Below are 15,300 nucleotides of genomic sequence, written 5' to 3'. Positions count from 1 at the left end.
CTGCGGGCATGGTACAGGAGAGGGAGAGACTGCGGGCATAGTACAGGAGAGGGAGAGGCTGCGGACATGGTGCAGGAGATGCAGGGGCTGCGGGCATGGTGCAGGAGATGCAGGGGCTGTGGGCATGGTGCAAAAGATGCAGGGGCTGCGGGCATGGTGCAAAAGATGCAGGGGCTGCGGGCATGATGCAGGAGATGCAGGGGCTGCAGGCATGATGCAGGATGCAGAAGCTGCGGCCATGATGCAGGGGCTGCGGGCATAGTGCAGGAGATGCAGGGTTTGCGGGCATGGTACAAGAGAGGAAGATGCAGGGCTGTTGGCATGGTACATGACAGGCAGTGCTGCGGGCATTGTACAGGAGATGCAGGGCTGCGGGCATAATACAGGAGATTCTCCTGTACTATGCTGGCAGCACTGCATCTCCTGAGGAGATACAAGGGCTGCGGAGGGGTTTCACTTATCCTTTGGTGAGGTGGCTTACATATCAAAATGGCGCCACCCAGCTCAATCTCATCACCACGCATGCGCCGTCTGCCCGAAAACAGCCGAGTGTATGCGGGCTTTCCTGAGCGGCGGCGGATGCGCAGTGTACATGTAGGGCCAGGCGCAGCCATTTTTTTTTTTACAAGTGCCATTGACTTTCAGTTAGCCCCAGGGCAGGGGGACTTGCCGGCCTACCGGGCAATTTCCCGGTAGGCCAGTCCGGCCCTAATTATATACTATTCTGTAAGGTGCGCTGTGTGCAGAAACGCACATGTAATGTAAGAATTGTTATTTTTTTTTAAATAGGCATGTCCGTTAAACTCCCCGGGCACAATATATAAGGCATATTTTGTTGACAAAAGGCATGTGTTTTCTGTAAACAGGTTCAGGTTTTTTTTAACCATGCCCCTTTAGGCCCCTCCAACTGTTAGCACATTATGGCCACACCCACCATGTGGTGCAGCATGCGGCCTTATTCTTATCCTCTGGGCATCCAGAGGATTTGAATCTTGGGACACTAATCTGCAAAGTACAACATTTTCTGGGAGTGATCCTCTCTAGTGCTGCCCCTCTTGCAACTTCCTACTGGCTCTGAACTAGGCCAGGTAGGCTTACTGACCAAAAGGCATATATCTGGGAGGGGTCAGGTCCAGCAATCCACACAGGAGGTGCTCAACATCTCACACTCTGTAATTCAAATTCCTTAAAGCTGAACTCACAAAAACTCAACTTGAATATATTTCTCAACAGCCACAAATGATAAAAAGGGGATGTTTAGCTTACCTGTAAAATTCATTTTTTGAATTACATAATGGGACACAGCAGCTTTAGTAATCCTTACAAACAGGTTATGTGCCACCTACAGGGGATTATACACTAGCAAAAAAAAAAAAAGACTGAAAGTTCCCTCCTAAGCATAACCCCTCCCGCTAGAAGGAGGTGTTTCAGTTTTGTAGTAAGCAATGGACCATGTGGAAGTCGATTTCAGGTAAATCTTGATAGCATAAACCACATGTAAAATGTGATTTATCATGATCAGGAACAGCTCCTTACAGGAAAGGGTTCCGAAAACCTACAAGCCAAAGTATTGTAAACCAGAAACACAACCTATCACGTCAAAAGAACCAAAGGAAGGTTTCGAATAGGTTAAAACTGAGGTTTTTGTAAAACAGAAGGAACCAAATTTAGATCCTATGGAGTCAAAGGCTGCCTGACTGGAAGAACAATACATGTGAAAACCTGTACAGAAAGTGACCATCACTTGCCTGATGAAAGGACCCTGCGTGACTCCGAAATATTACTATATATTTGTCATGTGACCATGGAATAAAGCTTTGGACCTTTTTTGAGGATTCCTTGGTGTGCTGATGACATTTCTTCACTTTGAGTATCCACGGTTTCCAACCTATGGTCATTACAGCACCCAGCATCACTGAACAGCCGGTTATCTTGAATGTGTGTGGGGGGAATATTGTGTTTGGTAAAACCAGTACAAAGGCACACAACACTAAGAAATAGGAAGCAATCAGCCTTTGAAAAGAGACTGCCAAGGCTGAAATCTGACCCTTGATTGTACTCAAAGCCAGCCACATATCAACCTGTTTGAAGAAAGGCCCGCAACATACCTGCGAGGATAACATTTTCTAGCCTCGCACCAAGCAATACAAGATTTCCAGGTCCTGCGCTTATTATCAGCGCTGCCCCATCAGTGCCCTGATTATCAGCGCTGCCCCATCAGTGCCCTGATTATCAGCGCTGCCCCATCAGTGCCCTGATTATCAGCGCTGCCCCATCAGTGCCCTGATTATCAGCGTCCACTAGTGCAAACAGTGCAGCCTCATCAGCGCACATCAGTGAAGAAGAAAAATTGCTTATTTGCAAAATTTTATAACCGAAACTAAGAAAAACTTTTTTTTTCATTCATTCAAAGTGTGAAAGCACTGAAATACGAAAATTGGCCTTGGCAAGGGGGTACAAGTACCCGGTATTGAAGTGGTTAAGCTTTCTTTCTTCTATTTACATCTGCAGATCTGTCCAGTAAGTCTGCTGTTTTTCGAAAGAACAAACTCTCTCCCAGATGTATCAGTTATAGGGATGAGACAAGCCATTTACCACTGGCAGGGGGATGGCTAACAATGATCAGTTTTATTTATGGAAAATCTTTCTCCCAAAAGGAAAAAAATAAAAAACAGGTACAAGTAATGAAAGAGGTTTTGTTTCATCTCTGCATCATCTGAGGCCAATAACTTCACTATATATAAGGGTTTACAACCACTTTAACACTACCCTTCCCCCAGACTGAAAATGCTGTTGCCAAATGTTTCCCCAAATTCCCCCTATGTGTGTTTGGGGACCCACACCTGCATGTCATATTGGGACAGAAGCTCGGTCTGTGCAGCCATTTGTCCCAATAGACATCTATGGACTGCAGGCATGGGGATGCACGGAACACCTGTGCATCCCCATGCCGAGAAAACATGGTCCTACATGGGGTATGCAGTCAAGGGTCCTGTGTGACTGGACCCTTAGAGGGTCTGGTGATTTCTGCATAGGAACTTATGCAACCATTTTATAGTTACCATTTTTCTAGATTTTCATCTGTGCTGCTGTTAACCGAGTTTCCAAACTCAACTGCCAAAAAATTATTTGTAACACTAGAATGAAAAAAAAAGACAAAAACATTAGTCTCTCAAGGATAAAATACAGCTCTACACCACACCTACCAGGAGGTAGAATTTAAATATTGCAGGTCAATGCTTTGTTTTCACATTTTCCACCAGGAGATGGAGCTCTAGGCTCCTTTTCATGTGATTGCTTGCTTTAGAAAGCACAGAATGTTGTTGGGGTGCACCTTACAAAAAGGGTTCATCTTTTTTTTACACCCATCAAAAAATGGTTGTAAATTATTAGTAAAAATAGATCATCTTGTAAATCTAAATAAATTAAAACTGACCTCAAACAATTACAATTTCCTTTTATTAACTATCCAACTGCTGGCAGATTCATGCTGGTATGCGAAAAGCATGATGCAAAAATGATCACATCGAAACACAAAGAATATTAAGCAACCTAAAGACGTTCTTGCCATACCTTGTTGTATCTGTCGGTTGTTTAAAAATGAACATTTTTGATTCGGAGCTTTCCAACATGCGAAACATCACATAATGTAGATTCTGCGATTTGTCATTCCAGCTGAAGATGTGAAAAAAGGTTGAACATAACATTGAATTAGTTCTATGAAATATAAATGTATATCACAATCTACATGCTACAACATTGAACATAAGAATAATTCTTACAGGAAAGGTAGGGAAATCAATCGCGGACATGATTCTTCACTGTAAAAGAAAAGAATTTCAGAAATATGTATGAAAAGAGAGATGGTGGCCTCTGTAAATGCAGCATTCAACTGGCACGGCTCTCTACCAATCATATGTTTTCAAGAACAAAACCTCACTCATTTAGCCAAATACCAAATACCACCCAGAGGTGCTCACCTGTGCTTTATTTTTATTTCAATTGTTTACCATTGATGCAATTTGTACTTATAATTACAGCAAATATACCAAGTCATGTTTTTTTTTCCACTGTAGGGCCCCATTTACACCTCAGCATTTTGGAGCTTGAAGGTCCAAAACGTTGGAGGAGAAAAAAATCAAGTATTATCTATGGAGATGCTTCACATCTCCACTTCAAGCCGTCTGTAGCCAAACGCTTGAAGCTCAAAAAAGTTTTCGAGCTTTTTTTGTAGCATGAATAAGGCAGATTTGAGCGCTTTTGGTGCGTTTTTATTCCCATAGAAATTAATAGAAATGCGCCATTCGTGTGTTTTCTGCTCAAATAGCAATAATATATGAATAAATAAATGTAAACTTAATACACAAATAACTAAAAATCATCATAAATAAATAAAATAAATAATAATTGTATTACATAAATAATTAACCCCTAAACTTAAAAATATTAAACAATTATAAATAATACCAACAATAATAAACACCCAAACCTGAACAAAAAAAAAATTAATAATGATATTCTATTTATTTATTTTGTTTTAGGGTTAGGTATTTATTATTATTATTTTATTTTTGTAAGGGTTAGGGGTTCATTATTTATTTACTATTACTTAGTATTAATTTATTCAATTTATTTATTATTATTATTATTTTTATGTATATTTATTTTACATTAATTATTTATAACTATTATTATTATTACTAATATTATTAGTAGTAGTATTAACACCCAACCCTGAACAAAAAAAATTAAGAATATTAATAATAAAAGAAATACAAGGTAAGGGAAAAGCTGAAACACAGAGCAACCAATGATGCAACAGACAATATTTTCTCTATTGGCTAAAAAAAAAATAAAATGTCAAAACTCAAAAAGGCTGCATAAAAACACGCAAAGACCATGCATAAAAACGTGCAAAAACACACTGGAAAAAAAGCTAAAAGACACTACACTCAGGTGTGAATGCAGCATAAAATTGCTTGCTCATAGAGTTCATAAGGGGGCAAGAATGACCTCAGGGATAATATTCCCAACTTTTAGAGGCTGTGGTGGTGATAGTTAGGTTCACTAAGGAAGAAGCAACCTATAGGCAGGGTATATATTAGACCAAACGTGCAAAATTTAGGGTATATATTAGACCAAACATGTAAAATTTACCAATGAGGATATCTTTATAAAGAAGCTTTCTGAGGTGCAAAATGGCCTTCTTATGGCTTTTGTGTCAATGCACTTGGTGGGAAATGATAAATGGGGTACTGCATTCAAGTATAAACCAATGTAAATAATATGATTTTCCATCCAGTATGTCAAATTTGTTTCTCTTAGAGCAGTTTGACTTCTGCTGCCCCCCTGATGGTTTATGTAGGCCAGTGCTGACTGAGGCAACCTGACTGGATAATCTTGCAGAAGGGGGGTCCAGTATTGTAGCGTTAGATTGATGAATTTCAGTTCCAGAATGCTGACCGGGTGTCTTAACTCCTGTAAGGACCAGGTTCCCTGGACAGTTAGGAAGATGTAAACTTCCTCCCAGCCTGTAAATCTGGCATCTTTTCTTACCACATTCTGGGGCATGGGAAAGAATGATTTTCCTGACTCCAGTGCAGGGTTGGAGATCCACCATGTCAGAAAGATCTGTATCTGGCTGGATAGACACATAGGACAGTCCAGAGAGTAGATCACTTTGTATCACAAAGTGAGGATGCTAAGCTGAAGTGCCCTGGAGTGAAACTGAACAAAGGGAACTGGTTCGAAGGTGGCTAACATTAGGCTCAGAATCCTCTACAGAAGCAAACCGAGGGGTGTTTTTTGGATCAGAGGGTCTGTGTGTGGGACCTCAAGGAGGTATCCTTTTCTTAAGTATACAAAAATTCTGGCTTGGGCTCTGTTCAAAATTAGACCCAGGTATTCTAGATGGTGTGAGGAGACAGGGCAGACTGGAAATTTGATCAAATAGCCAAAGATTAAAAAATATCTGATTCATCCTTTGGATGATGGCAGACAAGGTTGTGGCTGGGGAGTCTTTCAGCAGCTCATCGAATTACCCTGAGACATGAATTGCCCTGGGTCCACGAAAGAACAAGAAACATGGCAAGTTCTTTTGTGAACACTCAGGGTGAATTAGAAAACCAGAATGGCAAAACTACAATTTGGAATGATTTCCTACAGCAAAATGCAGAAAGTGTTGGGAAGTGTGGGGAAGACCGGGATATGTAGATAGGCATCTTAAATGTCTAATGATGCCAGAAAGTTCCCTTGTCTGAGGAAAGCAATGACAAATCTTGCTAATTCTATACATCATTTCGGTACAGGAAGAAACTATTTTAGAGAATTTAAGTTTATTATTGGGTGATGCCTTGGTTTGTGAACTGTGAATGGGCTTGGGTACAAACCTTGGAACCTTTCCGCAGATAGGACTGCTACAACCACTCCTTGTGACTGAAGTTGGCGCAAGGCAATCAGTAAATCTGTTTGTTTTTGAGTGGCAGAAAAGAGGGTAGGAAATGAGGAGGGGGCAGAAATAATTCTATTTCCTACCACTTTGAAATGACAGATTGGACCCAGAGGTCCTGTAGGTCTCTAATCCAAAGCAGTGTCTCTCCTGCGCTCAAGTGGTATGCGAGAAGGTAAGTGGTCTTGTGTGGACTTCAGGTAGTCCTGGAGGCAATTGGTTCCAATTTCCTTACATGCGTGCAATTATCATGCGTTTGTGAGTACAATGTATGCTACCTTTTTTGGATTTTAATAAACTGTGTTAGTGGTAATGCACAAGGTTGGTATGCCCTTCTCTTGTTGTTTTTCAGTGTATTTGGATACCTTGGTCTCTAATCCAGACTTGCACAAATGCCAACACATGTCCATCCCACTCCGAGGAGAGGGGGTGCCCCTTCACTGTGAGGAGGGCTTCTGGGCAAGCATGGTGGACTTAGAAGTGCAAGGCTTGCAATGAAAGGATGCGCTAAGCTTTAGTTTGGAGGAGGTTGACGCCTGGGCAGAGAGAAAAGGTATCTTTTGCTGAGTAGAGGCAACAGACATAAGACTAGGAAACTTAGCCTTTTTATTGTGGGGTAGCAGTAACTTTCACCTAGTGACTTTCTTGATGCATTTATCGAGGGATTCCTTAAATAGGTGTCGCAATATTTCCAGGCCTTGGGCCTGATGTGGGTCTGCCATTAGTACCGGTAACACTCCCAACACATTTAAGTTGTGAACCCAGGTGTGAGAACTGAGACAATGACCATTCCGGCATCTTTGGTTTGTTTTGTTTTATTGTATTTAGGGGATGGGAGAAGGGAATGAGTGGGATACTCCTCTGGCTCAACTAGGTACACTTTGGGACACTTGAAGAAAAATGCCTGTTGGTGCTGTCTTGACGCCAGCTGAATGCTGACCAGCGCTTTCTGACGCCTATAGATACTGTAGTACTGAAACTGTGCTGGAAACTCGACTTTAATTCAGAAAATCCACGACTGTAGAACACTTGACTCCTGACACTGCTTTGGCTCAAAAGTCACTGAGCAGCTCCCTCCAACCCTGCACTAGCTGAGGTAGCTCTGTGTAGATACTTGTGCTGCTGCAACTCTTAACCTTGTACACTTCACACTGTACACTGACTCATCAGGGCCCAAACTACAGACGCCCCCTTTCACACTTCAGGGTCCTCTACCTAGGTACCCCCTCTAATACTTCAGGGTCCTCGGACTAGGCCCCCCCCTTTAACCGCTAGCTGACTCCTGGATCCCTAGAACCTTTTCCAGAGTGGTCCCCTCTGACACTAGGCAGACCCCCAGGTGCAGTCCACTGTACTCACAACCTTTGTAGGCTTTCCTGGAACTGGACCCCTCTTTCTCTCCACTGGTTCTCGGCACACCGGATCCCCTCTGCAGCTCAGCTTCGCACTCTCTGGATTCCCAGGCCGCCACCCGGGACACCCGCTTCCTCTGACAGGAGGAGAGACAGCCGTACTCTCCCTCCTGGGACTCTGCTTCCCGCCAAAGACGCTGCGTCATGCGTTCCCTTCAAACTTATACACCCTCCCAGAATCCTCTGCGGCAGAATCTGCCTTCTGGGGTAGATACAAGCCTGACTGAGCCACTCATTGGGTTTCCTTCAATGCCCTAGGAGAATCCTCTCACAGAGCCAGTGGGGAGACTCCCCTCTCAGTAACCTCACCTGGGAGACATGACAGTCCAGCTGAAATCATGGCCCTGCTGTTAAGCAGCCAAGGCCCACTATACTTTAATTAGCACCAGTGTTGGGGTAGTTACTCAAAAAATGTAACTAGTTACTAGTTACTTCTGTAAATTGTAACGAGATTACTTTACTAGTTACTGCATTTGAAAAGTAACTTCACTACTTATTACTTTACTTTCCTCTTTCTTAATTGACCGTGTAGAAGTTACATGACACTCTTTCTGCATAGAGTTTATTGTATAAACACAGGCTTTGGGAAACATGAGAACAAAAACCTGAAAAAACAGAATAAAACAAAGTGCAACAAAAAATCCTAAACTTCATCCCTCTCTATTCTTTGAAATAACGATTGTATCGCACGGCTTGGGTAACGCAGGAAAGCGCGTTCCTATAGCCTAGTAAAGTAGTGTAGTTACCTCCTATAGCCTAGTAAAGTAGTGTAGTTACCAATATTAGTATTAACTAGTTACGTTACTTCGTTACCAAAAAAAGTAATGTAGTTACTGTAATCCGTTACTTTGTAACTCGTTACCCCCAACACTGCCTAGCACTTACCTGTAGGGTGCTACATAGGCATTTATGGTCAAAGGACATGCAAAGACTTGTTTGCAATGTATCAATCAGTTAAAAGTTGAGAGCAATAGAAAGCATTTGTCGAGTACCTAGTTAATAAAGTGCATTTTATTAAGAACCCATAGCTTGTGGCTCATAAAAATGCAGGGGTTGCAAAGTCCTCTGCAGCTTCCGATGACATCTGTGTCCCTTTCACTTTCTTCCATTTCATACTTCAAGCGATTGTAAAGTTTTTTTTTTTTTCCTATAAAAATAACAAACATGTTATACTTACCTGCTCTGTTGCAGTGGATTTGCACAGAGCAGCCCTGATCCTCCTCTTTTCGGGTCCCTCTTCTGTGATCCTGGCCCCTCCCTTATTTTCAGTGCCCCCACAGAAAGCAGCTTGCTATGGGGGCACCAAAGCCAAGTCACAGCCCCCTCTCTCCTGATTGGCTAGCTGACTTTGATTGACAGCAGCAGCAGGCAATGGCATCGCTGCTGTGTCTCAGCCAATCAGGAGGGAGCATCTCGGACAGCTGGTACATTTTTGGACATCGCTGGACAGAGAGGGAAAGTGAGTAAGTGTTAGGGGGGCCGAGGGGGGCTGCTGCACACAGAAGGCTTTTTATCTTAATGCATAGAATGCATTAAGATAAAAAACCTTCTGACTTCACAACTCCTTTAAAAAAGTTTGTGGTTTCTTTCTGATTCTTGAACAGGGTTGGTGGGTAGAAAGGAAAAGTAGTGTTTTTGGCACCTGGAAACTGAAGGTTCTAGGAGTGCCAAACATTTTCCAAAGAAATCAGGCATTGTTCTGATTTTCCTGTAGGCCATCAGCAGAATGCGTGCTATTTGGCCTTTTTATCCTAGCTCCCTTGTACCTGTGATCTACTGCTGCTTAAGCGAAAGGACCCCCAGTGGGGTACTCATGGAATGGAAGTAGAAGGAATGGGGTTTTGCATGTCCTAAGTGCAGTAACTGCTATATTCCAAGCCTATGCCTGTGTCTCTGTCACAGAAGGTAGGAGGAAAACATGCTATGCACGTTTTAACAGATATGGTGAGAAGAATTGCATTATCCGTGAGGCTTGTCACAACTACGTCATCATGCGCAGCTCAGAATACATTTATGGCAACCACTATGTGCTGTGAAGTGACTCCTGTGCACATGTGCAGGAAGGATGTCATAGTCTGCTATTCAAGCTGCTGAAAAGTATAAACCGGAAGAAAGACAGGGAGAATATGGAAGCATCCGAGCACTGATCGTGCAGTGCTTGAGGGCTTCCTTTGACAAGTCAGCCATAATGTACATACTAGCACATTATGCCATTTTCCTCATGGGGGCACGTTTAAAAAAATGGGATTTTTGACTTACCGTAAAATCTATTTCTCTGATGTTCATTGACGGACATAGCTCTTCATCTTCATGACCGTAGGGTTATGCTGCCCCCTACAGGAGTAGGACACTAAGCAGAGAAAAGCTTGAGCACGCCTAGGGGGCAGTCCCTGGGGGTATACTCACACTTCCTGTTAAAGGTATCCAGTTTTGTAACAAGCAGTGTCAGAAGAAAAAACAACCCAACTCCAAAGAGGGGCAGGTGGTGTGTCCGTCAATGAAAATCAGAGAAATTGATTTTAGGGTAAGTCAAAAATCGCATCTTCTCTTTCGTTCATTAACAGAAACAGCTCTTCATCTTCATGACCATAGGGACATCCCAAAGCACATTCAGGGGTGGGAACAGCAGAAAAAAAACTTCCCAAAGGCTAAACATAGCCAACCAGGTAAAATGGAGTTCAACTGAGAACAACTGGAGCTCACCTGAAAAAAAACACCCTCAAAGAGGAACAGCCTGCAAAACTTTGCGGTCAAAAGAAGCATCCGCAGATGCCAACACATCTACTTTATAAAACTTTGTGAATGTGTGCACAGGTGGCCACTTTGCAAACTTGCACCACTGACGCCTGATGATGGAAAGCCCAGGAGGCACTGAGCGCCCGAGTAGAGTGCACCCTGACAGGGAAAGGAGGAACTTGACCCCTAATAGAATTAGCCTGAACCACAGACCTCCTGATCCATCTAGAAATGGTCATAGCAGAAGCAGCCAGCTCCTTGCGAGGTCCATCCATGAGGACAAATAGTAAGTCTGACTTTCGAAACTGCTCTGTAGCTGCCAGGTACACCCTGATTGCTTGAACCACATCCAGGGAATGCAAGGCAACTTCCTTAGGATGCTTAGGCTTAGGACACATGGAAGGTAACACAATGTCTTCATTCAGATGAAAATCGGAGACGACCTTTGGAAGGAACGATGGACATGGTCGAAGCACCACCTTATCCCTGTGAACAACTAGATAAGGTGAACGGCAAGACAGCGCCGCCAGCTCAGATACCCCGCAAGCTGAAGTAATAGCCACCAAAAAGGCCACCTTCTGGGACAATGTAAGCAGGGGAATCTACCGAATATTTTCAAAGGGAGGTTTCTGAAGAACCGACAACAGCAATTTGTGGTCCCACGGCGGCAATGGAAACCGCACCAGGGGAGCCAAGTGTCTCACTCCCTGGTGAAAAGTACGCACCAAGGAGTCTGAGGCCAACGGGTGTTGAAAAAAAATCGCCAAGGCCCAGACCTGGCCCTTGATGGTACTCAAGGCCAAACGTTGCTCGACTCCTCGCTGGAGGAAAGCTAAGAGTTACCTGAAAAGGAGCAAAGGCGAAGCCCAAGAAACACACCATGCAATGTACGCCTTCCAAGTACGATGGTAAATCTTCCTGGAAATAGATTTTCTAGCCTTTATCACCCAATCAGACTACCCTCTATCCTTCAGCACCTGGCTTTCAACAGCCAGGCCGTCAAAGCCAGCGACTGTAAAGCAGGATGGAAGATCGGTCCTTGAGACAGCAGATCTTCCCTGAGAGGGAGTCTCCAAGGAACATCGGGGACCAGCTTGAACATCCTTGGTCCAACGCCTGTCGACTGAAATAGTCCGCCTTACAATTCTCCACCCCTGGAATATGTACAGCAGAGAGAGCTGGAACTAACTGTTCTGCCCACCTTAGAATGCCGGCTACTTTCCGAGCTGCCAGGACACTTCTCGCGCCCCCTTGTTGATTGACATAGGCCATGGCCGTGGCATTGTCCGACCGAATCTGTACAGGACATCCCTGGAGACAAACTGTCTAATAATCCAGGCAAGGCCTGATCGCTCTGAGCTCCAGTACATTGATCGGTAGCCTGGACTCCTCTAGAGTCTAAACCCCTTGAGCACAATCCGTGCCGAGGACGCCTCCCAACCTGGATAGGCTGGCTTATGTGGTGACAACCGTCCAGTGCAGGGGAAGAAAAGATTTTCCCTGAAGAAGTGCTGGAGAGCGAAGCCACCAAACCAGGCACCCCCTTGTTCTCCGGCTCAATATGATCAGATTGTCCAGAGACTGAAGATCCTTGTTCCACTTTACTAGAATCTGCTTTTGCAGAGATCATGTGTGGAACTGTCTAAACGGAACCGCCTCAAAAAAGGTAGACACCATCAGGCCCAGCACCCGCATGCAAGTCTGAAGAGATGACCGTCTACTCGACTGCAGGAGCCGAATTGCCTCCTGCAACTTCTGAAGTTTTGCCAGAGGGAGAAACACTCTGGCCGAGGCAGAGTCCAGAGTCAGTACCAAATATTCCATGCTTGTGGATTGGACCAGAGCAACCTTCTGAAGATTCAGAATCCAACCGAACTCCCTCAGCTTTTGCAGAGTGATCTCCAAGTTGGCCAATAGAGCAGTCGAAGACTCTGCTTGCAAAAGCAGATCATCCAGGTACTCCAGTATTGCGATGCCCCACTGACACAGTAATGCTAGAACGGGGGGCAGCACTTTTGTGAAGACCCTAGGAGCGGAGGCGAGACCAAAGGGTAACGTCACAAATTGATACTGCTCCTCGCCCACGGCAAATCGGAAGAAGCGCTGATGGGCAATAGAAATGGGGATGTGAAGGTAAGCGTTCTTGATGTCAATGGATGCTACCACTGTGTGAATGGACTCCATTCTAAACTTCTGTATCTGCACAAAGCAGTTCAGCGCCTTGAGGTCCAGAACTAGACGCACCTTGCCCTCCTTCCTGGGAACCGTAAACAGGTTTAAATAGAAAGCGTTCCGACATCGGAACTGAGACAATCACTACTTGAGACAACAAGTCTTATGGTAAACACCGGCCTAAGGCCCGACCCAGCCACAGTGAACATACGGCGGTTCACAGCCTCCATACTCCTATCAGCCATATGAGAGAAGACCAGAGACTCTTCTACCGGTATTACCATGGCTTTTTTCAACCTGGAAACCAGAGAGTCCACTACAGGAGGTACCGTCCATTTTTTAAGGAGGGACTCCTCATAAGGTTACCACATTACAAAATTACAGTGGGGGTTTTGGGGACCCCCACTGTTTTGAGACAATATCAAAGAAGGCGGGAAAGGGGAACACCCTTGCCGCTTTGGAGGACCTGTGGGTGCCAAAGGTGACCCGCGCCTCTGATGCTGCATTATTCGCATCTTCCATATGTAAGGTTTCCCGCACCGATACAATCAGTGCATCCACTAGCACCTTTTCATGTGCAGCTAGAGGAACAGAGCAATCATCCTCACTATTGGAGCATGCAGGGTGCGTGGACGCAGACCCTGAAGGGTAACTGGCATCCCCGGCGGCCAATTCAGATCATTGATCTGAAGAGACAGAGGAAGCAGGTGAAGGTGGGGTCTACCAGTTACGGGGCCCCCGAGGGCCCGACAGTCTCTGAGAGTGGATCAGGTGGTTAAACATGTTTCAGTGACTCCAAGAATGGAGAGGGGAATCTGCACCACAAGTGTAAAAACACACTGTAAGGGACACCCCACAGTGCTGTCCGCATCACAAGGCCCAGCACAGCACTACCGCTGTATAGCAGCAAGAGGGAGAGGGAGCCCCAGGCACTCACCACCACCAGTCAACTCACAGTAAGCTTCTGCACACCGTGCAGTGATCAGTAAAAGGCATGTCTGGCTATTAGCACTAGAGGCTTGAGGACTTCCCACCAGCGAATCACCGCCCATTTGAGCTCCAAAAACATGGTCGCCAGTGTTTTAAATGAGAAACTATAAGAAAATGGCCGCTGAGGCTAAACAAACATGGCCAGCGATCTGTAGCAAACCAGGCTACAAGAAAATGGCGGCTCCCAAGGGCAGGAAAAATGGTCCCAACAGGGAGAGAGGCCAAGAGAGGCACCCCCACCAGGCCCATCCCTGGAGCATTTATTTAAGGAGCCGGCGGTGTGCTTGTAACCCCCATCACCAGTGCTGCAGCCCAATTCACCTAAGAAAGGTAAGCAGATGGGAGACAGGCCGCGATAGATCACCCAGCTGGGGGAGGGGAGACACTAATGGGAAGGAGGGGAACCCGGGGATCCGACCATCCCAGGGAGAGGTCTACCTCCGCTGCAAACCCCGCCAGAGGTAGAGGTGGGACAGCTACTTACCACACCAGGAACAGGGTGGGCACAGCTCCAGACAGGACACTACTCCATCGTAATGTGGGTGCTGTCAGCCAGGAGGAAACGCTGCAACTCAGGCCGAAGCCCGTTCATATGCGCCCTTGCGAGATGTTTAACTTGCAGGCACTCCCCCGTCCAGTGGGGATATGCTGCGGCTGACCTAGTGTGGAGCTGGGGTCTGCATGCGCTCGCTGGCCAGCTCACAAGGTCTCAGGAGTGAATGGGGAGCAGGTGTGTTAAAAGTTGGTATTATCGCTCTCACTCTTTCATACTGTTCACTGGAAGTTCAACATAGCACCTCATGGCAAAGAACTCTCTGAGGATCTGAAAAAAAGAATTGTTGCTCTACATAAAGCTGGCCTAGGCTATAAGAAGATTACCAAGACCCTGAAACTGAGCTGCAGCATGGTGGCCAAGACCATACAGTGGTTTAACAGGCAGGTTCCACTCAGAACAGGCCTCGCCATGGTCGACCAAAGAAGTTGAGTACGCGTGCTCAGCTTCATATCCAGAGGTTGTCTTTGGGAAATAGATGTATGAGTGCTGCCAGCATTATTGCAGAGGTTGAAGGGGTGGGGGGTCAGCCTGTCAGCGCTCAGACCATACGCCGCACACTGCATCAAATTGGTCTGTATGGCTGTCATCCCAGAAGGAAGCCTCTTCTAAAGATGTCAAGCGTTTGTGGCGGCAACCAGGTAAGGAGTACAAAGACAAGTGTGTCTTGCCTACAGTCAAGCATGGTGGTGGGAGCGTCATGGTCTGGGGCTGCATGAGTGCTTCCTGCACTGTGGAGCTACAGTTCATTGAGGGAACCATGAATGCATACATGTACTGTGACATACTGAAGCAGAGCATGATCCCCTCCCTTCTGAGAATGGGCCGCAGGGCCGTATTCCAACATGAAAATGACCCCAAACACACCTCCAAGACGACTACTGCCTTTCTAAAGAAGCTGAGGGTAAAGGTGATAGACTGGCCAAGGATGCCTCCAGACCTAAATCCTATTGAGCATCTGTGGGACATCCTCAAACGGAAGGTGGAGG

At 45.4% G+C, this 15,300-nt stretch overlaps 1 protein-coding gene across 1 annotated transcript in view; it reads right to left on the bottom strand.

Annotated features, from left to right (window-relative positions):
- Positions 1–15,300, bottom strand: part of ANAPC4 (anaphase promoting complex subunit 4) — a gene marked incomplete at its 5' end in the record, with an annotated part of 151,655 nt that overhangs the window by 21,500 nt on the left and 114,855 nt on the right. Inside the window, 3 exons of the mRNA XM_082273145.1 lie at positions 3,063–3,137; positions 3,574–3,675; positions 3,783–3,821. Of these exons, the coding sequence (XP_082129271.1) occupies positions 3,063–3,137; positions 3,574–3,675; positions 3,783–3,821 (216 nt within the window). The remainder of the gene's footprint in view (positions 1–3,062; positions 3,138–3,573; positions 3,676–3,782; positions 3,822–15,300) is intronic.

The sequence above is a fragment of the Pelophylax lessonae genome, assembly GCF_965119305.1.
Source record: "Pelophylax lessonae genome assembly, chromosome: 12".
NCBI lineage: Eukaryota > Metazoa > Chordata > Amphibia > Anura > Ranidae > Pelophylax > Pelophylax lessonae.
Note: the sequence above shows the minus strand (reverse complement) of the source record. Positions and strands in the feature narration are given on the sequence as shown.